Below are 16,832 nucleotides of genomic sequence, written 5' to 3'. Positions count from 1 at the left end.
AACTGAGAAATACGTAGGCTGTTAGTAACACAAGATACTGTTAATACGGCTTGCCATACGGGAACCATGCTGGGGTGCGACACCTGTGATGTGTTCTGTATTCTAAATAGATTTTTCTGTGTGGAAAAGGATGTTTGTTGATTGCTAAAATACCATATGTATATATATATATATATATATATATATATATATATATATATATATATATATTCAGTTAAATATGCTGTGCGGTTGCGTGTATGCTCCTCATAAATGATGACTGAAGAACCTGTTTGTGCTGCTTATAATAAATGCATCAGCTTTATGTCTTAGATGCGCCATCTCCCTGCGCGCTACTCGGCACCTGACGGCAACGTTGCTTGTTTTTTTCCATTAATTTTTCCAGACGCGTCATTAATCCGCCCTCCCAAAAATCCGCAACAATTTGTGAGGGGTTTCTGTGATTTCAGACGTGTGAGCAATAAATACAACAGCACGTGTATTGGGCGGTCACGGGCACACGGTGTTCACGTGGCCGAGGACCAACACAACACAGCGCAGCGCTGGCGAAGACTGCCACAAGACATCTAGAGCCCGCTTTAATCGACAACCTCGCAGCCATGGACCTCGAAGTGGAATCGGCGGAGTAAGTAAAGCTTATTCGCTTCTGACGCAACCAATAACATTAGTGCATTTAACGCCTTGTATTTGATAAGCTTTCAAAAAGTGAATAACGATCCTGTGAATTCAGAAAAAGAATCAGATGTTTTATTATGCATATATATAACTAACGAAGCATTTTTGTAACTGCGCGAACTGTGTGATGTCAGGAATAAAAATGCAATGTCAGTGTTTTTACTAAAATGCACGGTGCGATAAACATTCACCGGTCACTGCTCTAAGCAAAAGTTTCGAGTAGAATCGAGTAATTAAAACAGCTCTTAGTCAGCGGGTTCAGTTAAGCGGCGTTTTTGCACAACCCTAACAGCTAATAAAAGTGATGCGACGAGTCCCTGCATTGAAATACAGATGCGGGCTGTTTTTTTGTGAGGTTCAGGCGACGTCTCGTATTAACGCGGTAACTTTTTCGCAGCGTGATCCGTCTGATCATGCAGTATCTGAAGGAAAATAATTTGCACCGCACTCTGGCGATGCTTCAAGAGGAGACGGCGGTGTCGCTCCACACGGTGGACAGCATCGACAGCTTCATCTCAGACATCAACAACGGCCAGTGGGATATCGTGCTGCTAGCGATCCAGTATCTCAAACTTCCCGACAAGCTGCTCATTGACCTGTACGAACAGGTAAAAAAAAAACAAAAGCAAAGGAGGCTTTCTACGTGTATGCTATCCGGCTTGCGTTCACGCCCGCTCTCTTATCGGACTGGTTGTGTGTGTAGATTGTGCTGGAGCTGATTGAGTTGGGCGAGCTGGGAGCCGCTCAGTGTTTACTGAAGCAAACCGATCCCATGATCATGCTGAAGCACACTCAACCCGAGCGTTACTCGCACATGGAGAGCCTTCTCACCAAGCCTGTTTTTGACTCGCAAGAGGCAAGTGTTTCGACTGTGTCGTTGACTGGTTTCATTGCTTAGGCGAGATTTTTGGATGTATGAACGACCGGGAAATTAATATTTTACCTTTCAGTACAGGGGTTGCCATAGCCGTACCCCTCACATGTAAACAAAACATTACTTGAATTGCCTTTTGAGATATCTCGTTTTCATGTTAAAATAGTTATTTTTATTCATTACGTTTTTGTACAAAAGAAGCAAGTCAAAAGTGATGTACGGTTTTGTTGCAAAAACGAGCACATCCTGAACGTTATAAAATAAAACTAAACTAATAAAAAATTATATACGTGTAGTTGTGTTAAAATCTTGTTAAAAATAAATTAATAACATTTGATTATTTTTTTATTTATTTTTTTAGGGTAGGACAATATTTTGCAGAGACAACTATTTGAAAATCTGTAATTTAAGAGTGCAGAAAATCTAAATGTTGAGAAAATCTCCTTGAAAGTTGTCCAACCGAAGTTCTTAAAGTTATTGCCATTTAAAAGAAAAATCAATCATTTCGACCCATATGTTTTGTTGTCTATCGCTACAAATATACCCATGCTATTTACTGGTTTTGCAGGCCAGGGTCAGATAGATACTTTTTATTTTATCAAAATGTATCGTACTAGAAGCCAGGCAAATTTAAGTTACAAAAGGCTGCATCCATTTTTATAAATATGGTGGGAAAAAATGACATTTATATTATTTTTGTGTAACGATGATTTCCTCTTTTATGGGTCTTTCCACTGGCCTACAGGCGTATCAAGTGGGCAGCAGTAAAGAAAAGCGCAGGCTGGCTATCGCTCAAGCTTTTGCAGGAGAAGTCTGTTTGGTGCCACCTTCTCGTCTCATGGCTCTTCTGGGCCAGGTTTGCTAGCTTTTCCTTTTTTTTTTTTTTTTTTGTCGTAACCTGTTGCATGCTGTATGTCTATTGCATTCCATGTCCTTTGTATTTACAGGGCCGTATATGTGAGGGGGCTTTATACAGGTTACAGGAAACCAAAGCACTAAGGCAGTTTGGCTCATTAGCAATGCTGGTGAGTAAAAAAAAAACTTACCTGGTTAAAAAAAAAAAGTACTTTTTCAACTTTACATGCTATACATTTTCTCTGTTTCCCACACTTTTGTCTTGAAGTCACTGAAGTGGCAGCAGCACCAGGGTCTCTTACCTCCAGGTATGTCTTTGGAACTGTTCCGGGGCAAAGGTGCACTGAAAGACATGGAGGAAGAGCGCTTCCCAACTCAGCTCAGTCGCCTCATAAAGGTGCTCTAAACACAACCGTGTCGGATTATTCTTACTGTATGAAAAAGGTGGTGCAAATGTTTTAATTTAAGATGGAACGTTAGAACTGATGGATGCTATTCCCGTTTGCGTCATAAGTTATCTTAACTGAATATCCTACATGCTGCAGGGCTCAGCATGTGCCCATTTAATTGCTTTTGTGACCTGAGGCTTTCATCTGTATCTTGCACTCTATCTTGCTCGTTTTCACACCGCACTTTTGGATTCATATCAACATATTTTTGGAGGGTTTACAGTGTCCCAAAGCAGGCTGGTTTCGTCTAGGTCAGGCGTTTTCAATTTGAGATCCAGAGAATCCTAAGATATTAACAAAAATATAAAAATGTGTTTATATAATATGATTAAAATCATTTAAAAAAACACGTTTTCGGAGCTGTCAAAGTGAATGCAATGTATTTATGTATGTTTTTATGTATTTATTTTCTGTTTGTGCATGTATGATACAGTTTGGACCAAAGTCCCATGTAGAGTGTGCGCGATTCTCTCCTGATGGACAGTACTTGATTACTGGATCTGTTGATGGTTTCATTGAAGTCTGGAACTTCACCACTGGTAAAATTCGGAAGGTGAGTGAGTATATGCTGCCCATCAAAAAAAACATATTTAAAAATTAAATTAACAACGAAGTAATAATTAATATTATATGCAATAATATAATATTTGTATATACACTATTGGTCAGAAGTTCAGAACAATTAGAATATTTTTTATTTTGAGTCTCTTATGCTTACCAAGCGTGCATTTTTTACATTTTAAAATAAATAATCTATTTTAATACATTTTTATGTAACCCCAACACTGTAAATAATACGAATAAAGGCATCTTTTATTTAAAATTCTTATAATACTTCGTAACATGTGACAGTTTTAAATTTAGCCTTCTTTCAAAAACATTAAAAACCATTATTTCATTTCATTATTTCAAACAGTCAATATTCTGCCACATATATTCTGTCTTGGATGGGGGCCGGTGGAGAGAGCATAGCAGAGGCTGCAGCGTTCAGGATGAGCTGCAGACGTTTGATTAAATGTGCTGTGAGGTCAGTCACGAGCGAGTCGTCACAGTCAAGACAAGCGCATACCAGGACCTCTTCCAGAATCTCAATAGCTTCTTTGTTGAGAAATGTGCGACTCTGCAAATGCTCTCTGTACCATGTCCTGACTTTTGTTAGTACGTTGCTGTAGATGACAGGTCTTTGTCCAATGTGATCCCAGGGTTTTTGGCATTCTGCGTAGATGAAATCGTTGAGCTGTATAGTGAAATGACAAGGCACTGGCAAGGGTGCTCCTTGGCCGGGATGAACGGCGGCACACCAGTATTCAATATATTCAGCTTTATGATGGGCATTCATCCAGGGATTAAAGCTTGCCAGACAAATGATTCACGAGGTTACTGTAACTGGTTGTCAGAGGATGGGGAGACAGAATTAAATTGGTTATCATCACCAAAAGAATAACAAGCTATGAATGTTGTAAACCGCACTAAATGATTTGCTGTAAATGGACAATAAAACTCTTTTAAGTTCTTTTAATAAAAAACTTCATGACTTTCATTTGCCTTTTGATAAACGACTTGGTGTAATCACTGTACCGTACCGGTTTATGGAGTGTAGCAGAGATGGCTGTCTTTCCAGCAAGTTCTTCCCTGGTTCTCTGGCAAATATGCAGTGTGTTTACTAAAATGTTTTGAAATGTAATTAATCTATATTCGGTTTATATTGATCTCCGTACGCTCAAAGCTTGGATCTTCTCAACTACACGGCTCAAGAACATCATTCCCTTGATGCACGAACGAGGCAACGCACTTACGCTGTCCTAGGCCTGTTTATTGGGGCCAAAAAATAAATTCTCACATTTAGTACGGCATAATTTTTCTATCGGGAGAGCCTTGGTTTCTACTAAATCCTCGGAGGTATAGAATATGGGTCACCCCAACACTCTATGACGTCTGTTAGGTTGAGTCGAGGCAGTTGGGGCCAAAAATAAATCCTGCCCCATTCTCAGATACGGACTTTCACTACTACTGGGGAATTTGAGCATACAATATGAAATTCATAATAATACTACTATCCCCGTCAACCAATCATGTGGTTGTAAAACCTTGGTTGACCTTATTTTTTATTATAACATGTTTTCATGTCGTTTTGTTGGTTAAATACGGTCTGTTTGTGTCTTGTGTGAATAGGATCTGAAGTACCAAGCTCAGGATAATTTCATGATGATGGATGAGGCTGTTTTGTGTCTGGCAGTAAGTCACGACTCTGACATGATCGCCTCTGGAGCTCAGGATGGAAAGATACAGGTAAGGCCCTTCAGTTAACTGATCAGCTTTTCCACGTGTAGTCTACTGGTGTACAGAATATCTAGTATTATTCCTTTTGAAACCGCATCATTAATATTTTTCAAATTGACAAATAATTTTCTTTGCATCGATTTTAATTTATCTTGAGTGAAATATCATTGGACGTATACTTGAAAGGGTAGAAGCGGGAGGCATTCTTAGTCATTATCACATAGAAAAACAAATGAATGCTGTCTTTCTTGTTTTTATGTTGTTGACTACAGCATGTAGTTTGGTATCAGGAAAGTATGCAGTATATTTTTAAAGAAATGAGCATTACATTCATCTCATGTTTTTAGAACACTGAAGACTGGAAAAATTGGTGCTGCTGAATAAATTGCATTTTAAAATACATTTATGTGCAAAACTGTTTTTTATCATTCTACAAAAATATTTACTGTTCTTAGTATTTTTTTTTGATCAAATCAACTTTGATGAGCACTTTTTTTCAAAAACATTAAAAAAATCGTACCGACCCCTTTAGGCTTTTCAGATGTATTGTAAGAGACCTCAATCTCAGGGGACCAGTAGTCTGATGTTAATTAAACACTGTAAGCACTTTTTATATTTAGCCTTTTAATCATACAGCATCTGATTACAGTTGTGACTGAAGTCCTTTTTAGAACATGTAGAACAGTAGAGTATCTGATCTATCATTATTATTTAAAAGTCCCTGTCCCAATTCAACATTTCATAGTGCAAATTGCTAAAAAACATTTACATCTTCATTGAATGATGATGTTCCCAATGAGCTCTCATTGTACACCGTCAGTTCAGTTATGTGATAAGATGTATGGTTTTGTGATTGCAGGTGTGGAGGATTCTGAACGGGACGTGCCTGAATAGAATAGAACGAGCCCACAGCAAAGCGGTCACCTGTGTCTGCTTCAACAAGGACAGCAGTCAATTACTAAGTACCTCCTTTGACCAGATCATCAGGTTCTACATATATTACAAATCGTTTTGTTTCTTGTGTTTGAGTAATTGGTGTTCGCGTTTGTGCTGACGATGGTTTCTGATCTCAGTTCTTTCATGATTTTAGTGGCTGCCATTTGACACCCACTCCAAGGGCACAAAAGAAAAAAATCACACCGTGCATAATTATAACCGATCGTTGTTTACAATATTGACCCTTGGAGTAACTTCAGATTAATGCTGTAAATTCCTATTATTAATATTTGAAGTCCCGTTTTGAAAGACTGATTTATCATGTGCATTGTTAACAGCTCACACTTATATTATGTTAGGTTAGTCTATAATCAACCTCACCCTGGAGAGAAAAAAAGTTTTCAAAAGCACCATATATATATATATATATATATATATAGGAATTTTTTAGGACTTTTATGAACTCGTTTTCTTTCAATTACACAAAAAGCCTCATTGTTCTGAGATTATTTACCTTAGTTTGAGTGAGTTTTGTATTTTTAGTGTTTAGTTTGTTAGTTTTTTTGCCTTTTTTTAAAAAAAAGATTTCAAAACCTAAAGTCAAGATTTGGTGATACATGAGAGAATTACAAAGGATTTCAGCATAGCACGATTTTAAAACATCATCATTTTGATGGAGAACTACCATAATTAGCCTAATATATATACTTTACAATATATATATATATATATATATATATATATATATATAATTTTATTAATGCCAATATTATTAATGCCAAATTTTCTAATGCATTATTAAAATCACAACTTTGTTAACATTAGCACATTCCAAAGTTCTCAAGGTTTAGAAAATAACAGCATGGAAGAATGTCATTCTCAGGAATATTTTGTGAATCTAGCCACACATTTTCATTCCGCAGGTGCATTACCGCAGATTTTTTTGCTACTCTTAAGTTAATTACTGTGCTAAGTGGAAAAATACAGAAGGAGTGGATCTCACAATAGCATATTGTATGCAGAAGAAGGAAGATGATCAGTTGCTATGCAATAACCAAGTGCCAGCAGGAACAGTAGGCTACCTTAGTGAAATGTTTTGCCATGGATACTTTGTAGACAGAAACGGCGGGGGAGGAGGACGAAATAAGAAGTCGTGGTCTGGGTGTTAAACATCATTAGGAATATTCCGTCACATGCCTAGACTCAGCATCTCTCCCTCTCTCGCAGACTGCAGTACTTCTACAGCTGGGTGTCAGTTCTAGGCTCTCGTGGTGCATGTGGGTGGAAAGAAGCATGATTGGCCACGTGCGTGAGAGCGGCAGCACGCACCGATAATGTGTTTCTGTTCCTTGCTCAGCTACCAAAACGGCAGCGAACCGAGGCAGACGTTTTGTCATTCCAGCGCCTTAGCTGGATAGAGAACGGGAGGGGTGGGGGTGAAATGGCAAGCTGCTCTGCTATTGGCCACTTATTGATAAATACTTGCCCCTCCTATTTTGCAATGAATTGGATTTATGCTCTCAGTAGTGTGTGTGACACGTGAATGCCAGTCTGGCTTTAAAGATGATGTATAGAAGGTTACCTTTCTTGTTTGTTTATGTCATCGGTCATCTTTGGATCAGAGATTGCATTAGAAAAGTAGAACATTTAAGGGAATTGGTAAGTGTACAAAACAAATGACGGGTATATACATGATGTATTTTTGTTTTCTTTGTGGTCAGAGAGAGAGATGAGTCGGACCAAACTGAAATGAATCAAGGTCTAGTTGTTAAGAGTCGTCAGGAATATTCCATCACATGCCCAGAGCGAAAATCTCTCCCTCTCTCTCTCTCAGTCCTGACTGCAGCAGTTCTGCGGCTGGGCGGCAGTGCTAGACTCTCATGGTGCATGTGGGTGGAATTTCATGTGCATGAGAGAAGAGTATTTTTCAGTGAAGATGGTAGAATCACGTTGAAAGTTGCAGAGAAAGGTTTTGTTTTTTTCCCCCCTGCCTCTTCTGTTATGACCTTGATTTGTGATGTTTATATTCTCTTTGAGCTTTGATAATAACGACTGATTGACGACATCGAAATAACGAACTTGTTTTGCCTCATAACGTTTTATGTTTTGTGTCAGTCTTTTGTTACCTAGGTTTTGAAGAAATTAGGTTTTGCCGACAAAAGTTGTTTAGCTGTCTTCTGTTAATGATAATGATTGATTCATGACATTGTAAGATGAGGTTGAATTTGTGAATTGTGGTTATATTTCTAACTCTTGGATTTCTTTGATCAGGCTTCATGGTTTGAAATCAGGAAAAATGCTGAAGGAGTTTAGAGGCCATACGGCTCACATCAATGACGTCATCTTCTCACACGATGGCCACCATATCATCAGCGCGTCAGCAGATGGCACAGTAAAGGTGAGTGTTCATACTGTGGTGAACTACACGTAATAGCCTATGCATGTTCATTTTTTGTGGTTTTTCCCAGATTAACTGTCTTTTCTTTCAGGTCTGGAGCATGAAGACAATGGATTGCACCCACACAATAAAAACCCCTGACATTCCCGAGGGCACGGACATCACCGTTAACAACGTTGTGCTTGTCCCAAAGACTCCCGAGCACTTTGTAGTGTGCAATAGGACCAACACGGTGGTTGTTACGAACATTCACGGCCAGGTGAGAACAAAAATTAACCGGCAAGATACTCTGCATGCTCCTCACGGTTGTTCTAAAGTGGACAAACTAGAGTGAACGCGTATTTGGCATAAATGGCACGAATTAACACCATTTATGAATCAGAAAGCTTGACTAAAAGGCTGAAGCGTTGAGCAGAAGTTTAAAAAAAGCAGCAAAGTTCCAATGCAGGTTGTGGGATTTGCTAAAAATAGCTACGCACTTATTATTCAGACCGTCTGATGGCGTATAAGGCGTACCCTGTTCCGCCGTCTCACCCACTCTTTTCTTGACGTACTTGATGACTCACTCTTGCATGCTTTTTGGTGCTCTCTGAAGCGTGCCTTATCCATTTGTGTTGCACTTTCGCTTACTTACCCTTCCCAGGTGATGAGGAGTTTCTGTTCAGGAGTAAGAGAGGGGGCAGACTTTGTTTGCTGCACGTTGTCTCCACGTGGAGAGTGGATTTATTGTGTGGGAGAAGACTATGTGCTGTACTGCTTCAGCACCATCACTGGCAAGCTTGAGAGAACCCTCACGGTACCGTCCGCCCTCACAGCACATGCTGCATATCCACGAGATCCGTTTTAGTTCGGTGAAGTGCGATAGGCTCACAGCTAAAGTCGTCTTCTCTGTATTACAGAACAATTGGCATTCATGTCCAAAACATTGGCTGTAACTCTAATTAGGACTAGTTGGAGATGTATCAATACTGAATTGGATGTAGAAATCGGCTGTGCTTTAATATAAATGAGCGCTGTTCTGTGTACATCCTCCACAGGTACATGAAAAAGATGTGATCGGCATAACTCACCACCCCCATCAGAATCTCATCGCCACTTACAGCGAGGATGGCCTACTCAAACTCTGGAAGCCTTGAGTCTCGTCTTTTCATAATACGGACTTGTGTTTTATGTTCCAGACTTGTGGTATTCCAGCACACATACATATATGTCTCTGCCTTTATACGCCTGCTATGACGTCGGTCTTCCATTTAAAGTGCTCCAAAACATTCACGTTTCTGTTGAACCTTAGCATCATGCACTGAGATGAAGGACCTCTTCGACATCTGAAGCGAACGACATCCAATTTTCGTAAAACTAGCGTTCCTCTGAAACTTCTAGTGGAGAACAATTAAAACTGCATGGATGTACTGGTCTTTTTGCTATTATTAAGGGCTTTGTAGTATTGTCTGTGATAATATCTGCATGCAAGATTTAGCATCGACATTAATGTGGTAAATATACTGGTTTTCTTTCCAGACTATTCTTTTGAGATCTTACACGTGAATGTATGTAATTTCTTTGATCACTTTGGCCAAAGACAAATAATTATTGTGTTCCCGCTCATAATGTGACCTCGCACTAGTCTTGGACTCATTGAGGACATTTTCACATATTTGTACTTGTGTACATTTAGAATTCTGATATGTTTAGAATTCATATGGTACAATATTGTGTTGATTATAACGGTTCAGTGTGTTTTAACACTCAACCAAGCACATCTACTTGTACTGCATGCAGGTGAACATATTATGCAGTTATTGCAATACTGTATGAAGTAATCAGTATGTTTATATTCTGATAATTACAGATTATTTTTTATCGAGGATATTCAAAATTTTTGTTGAATATTGGTATAACACTACTTTACAGTGTAAGTCTCTTGAGTATCTTGCAGTGTTGGTAAATAATGTGCTGATATTGCTGCAGTTTAATTAAAATTCAAGCATGAATAATTCATGACGATCTTTTAATGAAGATTTGTCATTAAGATGCATCATTAACCAGTTAGATGTTGGATTGCTTGATATTTGCAGATCTCCAATAAAGCTGTAGAGACATCTTGATATACAAGATGCAGAACGTGATTTTTTTTGTGCCATAATTAGCCAAATATTCAGTCCCCCAGGCCCCCCAAAAACCAAAATGACTAAATGAATAATATTGTGACATTTATTTTATAAATAGAACTACAAATGGCAAAGTTATTGGTCATAATTAAAATCCCACATTTTTCAATTAATCTTCAGTCAACACAGATAATAAAATAATTATAAGACTATATGCTAGCAAAAACGAAAATAACAATTGGGATAAAAGTGCATTTGCATTTGTCTTCCAAATTTAGGCAGAGTTAACATTTAATTTGCAAACCTTCCAAACGCTCTTAAGACTGATTTTATGCAGAGGTATGTAGACAGCTTTTTTTTTTAGTTATTTAGATAAATAAATTCCTTCTAAAAAGGATTTAATATCATCGTTGATCGTTAAATAGCAAACAAACACAATGCGATTTAGTTTTGATAAAATCCTTGGCTATTATTTCTTAGTTACACGAAAACAGTAACATGAAAAGTTACCAGGTATTAGATTCTAAACAATATCAGGCAATTAAGAAGCTAACTAATATCACTTTCTACAAAGTAAGGCTTTTAAGAGATGGTCTGCCATCATTTTGAACGTAAAATGTTCTTAGTTGAAATGCATTTTAAACCTTCATTATTAACCCTCCTATTAGTTCAAAATGTTCTAGAAAAAACATTTGCAATAAACCGGCACGTACCAAATTTCCAACAACATCAAGATCCAAGTCTTACACGTAACCCACAATTAACTGGCAATAAACAAAACACCACAAAGATCGTAATGTTTTCCCAAACTGATGAAGAAAAATACATTTTCCAAGTAAATACATTTTCGTGATGAATTTTTCTGGGACTATGGCACAACTTGACCTGAATATCCCTTCCGTTTCCGCAGTTACTGCTACACAAATTCCCACAGCCTGTCCCTTCAGCGGAACCATTTGACTTTTTATTTCACAAATTATTTACCCAAAAGTTTTGATGAGAAGTTTCAAACAATGACACAAGAGGTCGGCACTAAGAGGTCTTATTCTAGGCACAGAACTATTTGAGAGGTAAATAACTTTTTTCCTCTTGGTCCTTTTTCCTTGTGTTCCAGCAGAGGTGGCATTTATTGTAGAAGGGAGGGAGGGTAAAGGGACAGGAATCTCTATGAGGTTTGGCACTGCACACCTCCAGACGGGTAAAAGTCTTCTTCTTCTATATAGTGGTAATGGTGGCGTTCGTGGGTCAGATCACAGTCTTCGAGGTCAGCATATATATAGAGGTCATCATCCATGCTGTCAGGCTCAATGTTTGCCTGTTTTTCAGGTAAGTACCTTTCTAACTCCTTGAGTTTGTTTAACGGAAGGAAGTTCTCTTCAGGGAAGACAACCTTAAGAAGAGAATTGGCACAATTAGTTTATGCAAATTATTGTGAGAAGAGCAAGGGGGGAAAAAAGCAAGATAATGTAGGTCAAGTATTTATGTATTTGCTCAAAAATGTTTACCGCTGCAAACGTTTATCAAAAAGTACATATGTTTTCATTTTTGTGTATTTAGCTTTACTTATGTCAGTTCTTCAAAAAAGAAAAATGTAGAAAATTGTATCTGAAATCCCCCCCCTTTTAACACTATTTCCATAACCTCTAAGAATTCAGAAAGGTCCACATTTAGTGTGTTAATGTTGGTAACGACTAAAGCACCTCTGTTACCGTTTCAAAAAAGCTTGATAATGAGCAGGAAATGTTCATGGGTCAGTGACGGCGCTGCATTGAAAAGGTCTATTCAAAACGTGGCACTCACGTTGAAAAGGATGATGAGTTTGCCTTTCTCAAATGGCCGACGATGCATGGGCATTCCTTCGTTCAGAACACATTTCTTATCTCCAGGTCTGATCAACTCCCCTGTTAATTCAACAAAAAGACAGACAATATATTTGCTTTACACATCTACAGTTTTCGAGAAGTGATATCCCACACATGACTGAATGTTTGGTGATAAACAAGGTGATATACAAGGTCAATAAAGCACTAAGGAGTAGGAACTCTGGAAAAGGCGACGGCAACAATGGCCATAAGGTGTGCCATCTGCCAAGGTTGCATAATATCACTCCTGCCATTCTCCCTCGGCAAGATCATCTTTAAGAGTGGATATGCTTCCATGTTCAAGACAGAAACGTCCCCCAGGCTGTAAACGATGACTTGTACACGAGCACTGATTCAACACGACACTGATGTTTCAGAAACCTGCATGCAGAGCTTGAATATGCATGTAAGATGGTTCACCTGCATGAGATGTGATGAGTAGAGTTCTGCTGTCCAGTGTATTAACAGGTTTTTGAAAACCACATAATGACTCTACCAACTGCAGCTCCATGTTCATGACGAGATCCTCTCCTTGTCTGAGAGGAGAAGTGAAATGTTAATCATTACGTTTCTTACATAATATCAATATATATTCTATATGTTCTGTTGCCTAATCGTCTAAATGAGCAAGTACTGTAATGGGCTGCCCCATATGAAGACAACAGAAATAAATCTTAAAACAAAGTGAAGCTGTGCTGCCATCTCCAGGACATTATCATCAATGACAAGCCTGACTTGCGAGACTTAATTATGATGATTCTGACTTAAAAAAAAAAAAAAAAAAAAAATGAACAATTTGAGTAGTTTGATAAATTTGCTTAACTTAATTTAATGTCAGTTCATAAGAAAATGTACATAATAAAGAGCTTTACATAAATGGGCTGGATCCACATAATAAGTATTTTCTTATTTGCTACTTTCAAAATGTTAAGACTACTTTGTATTCACAAAAAAAATCTTCTTTTTTAAGGAGATTCTTATCAAAAACAAATCAACTTAAATATCTTCTTAGAGTTAAGATAACTGCCAACTATTCGTAGATCCATAAAGGGTACGATTACGTTCCAAACCCGTAAAACCTTTGTTGTCTTCAGAACAAAATGTAAGATATTTTGGATGAAAATAGGAGGCTTGTGACTGTCCCATCGACTGCCAAGCAAATAACACCGTCAAGGCCCAGAAGTATAAAAGACAATATCAAAACAGCCCATCTGCAATCAGTGGTTCAACCATAACGTTATGAAGCGACGGGAATACTTTTTGTATTGCAATAAAACGGCATATTCTCTTCCGTGTCAGCTGTGCTGCGCGATACGTCGTTTTCTATCCAATCAAAGTGTAAATACAAACAGAAAACGTATCGGAACTGCGTACAAAACTTACGTCAAGTCTCCAAAACGGCGCTGTGGTGAAGCAGAGCAGATGAATTGCTGAACAAACTGTCTTCGCTTCATAAAATTCAGATTGAACCACAGATGCCAGATGGGAGTATTCAAACGACGTCTTTCATACTTTACTAGGCAGTATTTTTGCAATCAGCAAATACGATGCAGGACATCGTAATCAGCACTAACTTCAGCGTTACCAACGGTGCTTAACAGAGACTTCCGTATTAATACCCAGTCATGTTAATTTAGCTCAACTTCTTGCTGACGTCTACAGAGCGGTTTTACCTGGTGAAAACCGGATGTGCTTTCTGATCTAAGACAATGATGATGTCTCCAGGTTCAAGGCCAGGCTCCTGGTCACCCTCCCCATGGAACACTATTTTCTGTCCGTCTTTCATACCTGCGATAACACATAATCGAGCATAAACAAAAAGTAGCAAGCTACAGAGAACAGAAGCTTTGGATCGAACCTTTACCTTTATCGATGTGCACCTCAAGAATCTTCTTCTGCCGTAGTATCTTGCGGCCAGCGCATGTTTTGCAGCGGTCGCGGTGACCCAGTCGCTGACCTTGCCCCTGACACCCGGCACAGACCGTTGATATCTGCTGCACCATGCCAGGTGCTAAGTGATGTAACCTGACCTGGACACCCACCCCATGACACAAAGGACACACTTCTATCACCCCTTTACGGCCCCCACGACCTGTAGTGTAATAAAGAAATAAATAAAAATTGACTTTTAAAATACTACCAGAGATAATTGAAGCCTAGGTATAAGATACCCCAAATTTGTGAATGGTAGCGTTAAAAATATTACAACATAATGAAGTTCAGATGACGGCCGCTTATACAAATACATACATTTCAGTCAGTAATTACCTTCACATTTATCACAGATTACATTCTTCTGGACAGCAAGTTTCCTGGTGGCCCCATTATAAAGCTCCTCTAAAGACACAGTCAACTGATGCACCACGTTCTTTCCTGTGCAGGGCAGCCACAAAATGTGTAGTCATTTACGAATTATTCGAAGTGGAACGCATATGTAAGAACATTTGACGTCCTCGGAAAGTGCAAACGAGAACATCTAGGAATAACTTGTGCGTTAACTGGACAAAAACACTCTTTGTAGCATTCACAAAATCTTCCAAGAACAACATGGATTGGATGGACACATGGTGAGAAAGACAAGCGCTCACCTCTCCTCTCCCTGTGTATGTGACCCCCTCCTCCAAAGAACATGTCAAAAATGTCCATGGGGGAGCCAAAACTCGGCCCGCCATTTCCTCCCTCCTTAATCGCCTTCTCGCCCCCTCTGTCGTACACTTCTCTCTTCTTGGCATCTGACAACACCTCGTACGCTTGGGAGATCTGTTTGAACTGGAAATACAGAACAGTGAGGGAGACATGAAATCTAAACTCAAGGTCCACACTGGAGACGACCCAGATGATCTATAAATCGCTTTATACATTTTCAAATGACAAAAATCACTAACATAATGGAATTATTGGGAAACGTATACTAATATTATACACTGATAACGTGACGGTCTTACCCTTTCCCCTTCTGTTGGATTTTTATCTGGGTGATATTTCAATGCCAATTTACGATAAGCCTTCTTCAGCTCTTCAGGGCTGGCGTTAGGCTTCACACCCAGCATATCATAAAAACCAGTCTCTTTCACCATAGTTGCCCCCAACAGGTTAATCTAGTCAAAAGAAACATTTTTTTAAAAAACACAGTTGACAGTTGGATAATTATTTCATTTGTATTAACCGTGTTAGAATTACTCTTCAGCGTTATGATACAATAGCACTTGTTCGTAGAAATCAGTTGCAATTACGTTAAGCTGACCACTATGTTCACACGTATTTAATCTGACCAACCGTTTTAAAACTACCGATTTTAGCCGCGTTAACACATTTTTTTCCCAAATCACGTGAAATTAAATGGCAAGCTATACAATGTCCGTTCCTAAAAGACACAATTTCACATTAAAAAAACGTGGCAAAAAGAAACAAACCCAAGACAACAATCACGTGATCCGTGCCGTAGCATTTTATTTTGATAAATCGTCAAGTACCGTGAATATTAAGGTGAAATCCCTTCTCGTCTTATGACTCCGTGTACCAAACAAGAGACTTCCAGAATCTTCCAGCAGCGCTCTGTATCTTCTTCTTGTGGAGCGTTATTGAACTTTGATTGCTGTGCGACCTATTTCTGCCACCTACTGTACGTAGTGACGTATGACAGGCGGTTGAATTACCGTGTTTCCGTCGACAGCGATTGCTTTTATCAGCGTTTCACAACTCCCTGGGCGATCATTCTCTTTCACCTGTAAATCACTAGCTGGCAAATGAAGTTTCATAATCGCCAAAGATATATACAAAGTTACCGTTTACTTTCCTATAGCGTTGCGTGATTCTTGAATTCATTATATATCTCCTCACATTTAAAAAAACACCCACTGCGCACATATTTGTTCGCAAAAAGATCGTTCGCCCGAACAGGGACTTGAACCCTGGACCCTCAGATTAAAAGTCTGATGCTCTACCGACTGAGCTATCCGGGCTCCTGACACGCGGCCTGTTATAGCGACATCTATTTGCTGCACTTGGAAACGCATCTGAGAAAAAACGGCTAAGTAGCGTCGATTAGCGCTTGCAAATCTGAAACGTCCCTAACGTGGTACTTTCGGAACGAGGGCGCAACAAATCGAAGGTTTGAAGGCATTTAACTTATTTTCAAAAATGATAATGATACAGTATAAATGATACAGTATAAATTCCAATGTTGTTCATTCTGATGCTTTCGGCAGGCTCCATAGCTCAGGGGTTAGAGCACTGGTCTTGTAAACCAGGGGTCGCGAGTTCAAATCTCGCTGGGGCCTAAAAAATCGTTTTGTGTCGCCGATTCTAAATAGAAACTACAAAACATAAACTGTATGCGTGGCGTTTAGGAATTACATTCACACCCATTTCATGTTAATCTGGTGTTGTTATTTG

General features: G+C 38.9%; 2 protein-coding genes and 2 non-coding genes across 5 annotated transcripts; 2 read left to right on the top strand and 2 right to left on the bottom strand.

Moving 5' to 3' along the window:
* The first annotated feature begins 308 nt into the window (after window positions 1–308).
* smu1b (SMU1 DNA replication regulator and spliceosomal factor b) lies at window positions 309–10,483 on the top strand. Its single transcript, XM_043248092.1, has 13 exons — window positions 309–625; window positions 1,073–1,283; window positions 1,379–1,531; window positions 2,295–2,405; window positions 2,497–2,574; window positions 2,673–2,801; window positions 3,287–3,406; window positions 5,026–5,142; window positions 5,993–6,120; window positions 8,341–8,467; window positions 8,559–8,726; window positions 9,111–9,263; window positions 9,505–10,483. Exons 1-13 carry the CDS (start codon window positions 600–602, stop codon window positions 9,601–9,603), a joined length of 1,620 nt encoding a protein of 539 aa, XP_043104027.1. The 5' UTR covers window positions 309–599; the 3' UTR covers window positions 9,604–10,483.
* Window positions 10,484–10,664: 181 nt separating this feature from the next.
* Window positions 10,665–16,069, bottom strand: dnaja1 (DnaJ heat shock protein family (Hsp40) member A1). 2 transcript variants are annotated; one of them, XM_043248106.1, is made up of 9 exons: window positions 15,911–16,069; window positions 15,383–15,535; window positions 15,026–15,206; window positions 14,706–14,810; window positions 14,302–14,529; window positions 14,111–14,225; window positions 12,858–12,973; window positions 12,376–12,476; window positions 10,665–11,965 (listed from the first exon to the last, which is right to left on the bottom strand). In XM_043248106.1, exons 2-9 carry the CDS (start codon window positions 15,512–15,514, stop codon window positions 11,741–11,743), a joined length of 1,203 nt encoding a protein of 400 aa, XP_043104041.1. In that variant the 5' UTR covers window positions 15,515–15,535; window positions 15,911–16,069; the 3' UTR covers window positions 10,665–11,740. The 2 variants fall into 2 exon arrangements, with proteins under 2 accessions (XP_043104041.1, XP_043104051.1); XM_043248116.1 differs by lacking the exons at window positions 10,665–11,965; window positions 12,376–12,476; window positions 12,858–12,973 and adding an exon at window positions 12,981–13,196.
* A 257-nt stretch (window positions 16,070–16,326) lies between these two features.
* Window positions 16,327–16,399, bottom strand: trnak-uuu. Its single transcript has one exon. It is a non-coding gene; the product is annotated as a tRNA-Lys (tRNA).
* Window positions 16,400–16,644: 245 nt separating this feature from the next.
* On the top strand, window positions 16,645–16,717 carry trnat-ugu. The gene has a single exon. It is a non-coding gene; the product is annotated as a tRNA-Thr (tRNA).
* Window positions 16,718–16,832: the final 115 nt, after the last annotated feature.

This window comes from Puntigrus tetrazona, chromosome 1 (genome assembly GCF_018831695.1).
Source record: "Puntigrus tetrazona isolate hp1 chromosome 1, ASM1883169v1, whole genome shotgun sequence".
Lineage (NCBI taxonomy): Eukaryota > Metazoa > Chordata > Actinopteri > Cypriniformes > Cyprinidae > Puntigrus > Puntigrus tetrazona.
The sequence above is the reverse complement of the archived record's forward strand: the minus strand, read 5'-3'. Positions and strand labels throughout refer to the sequence as shown.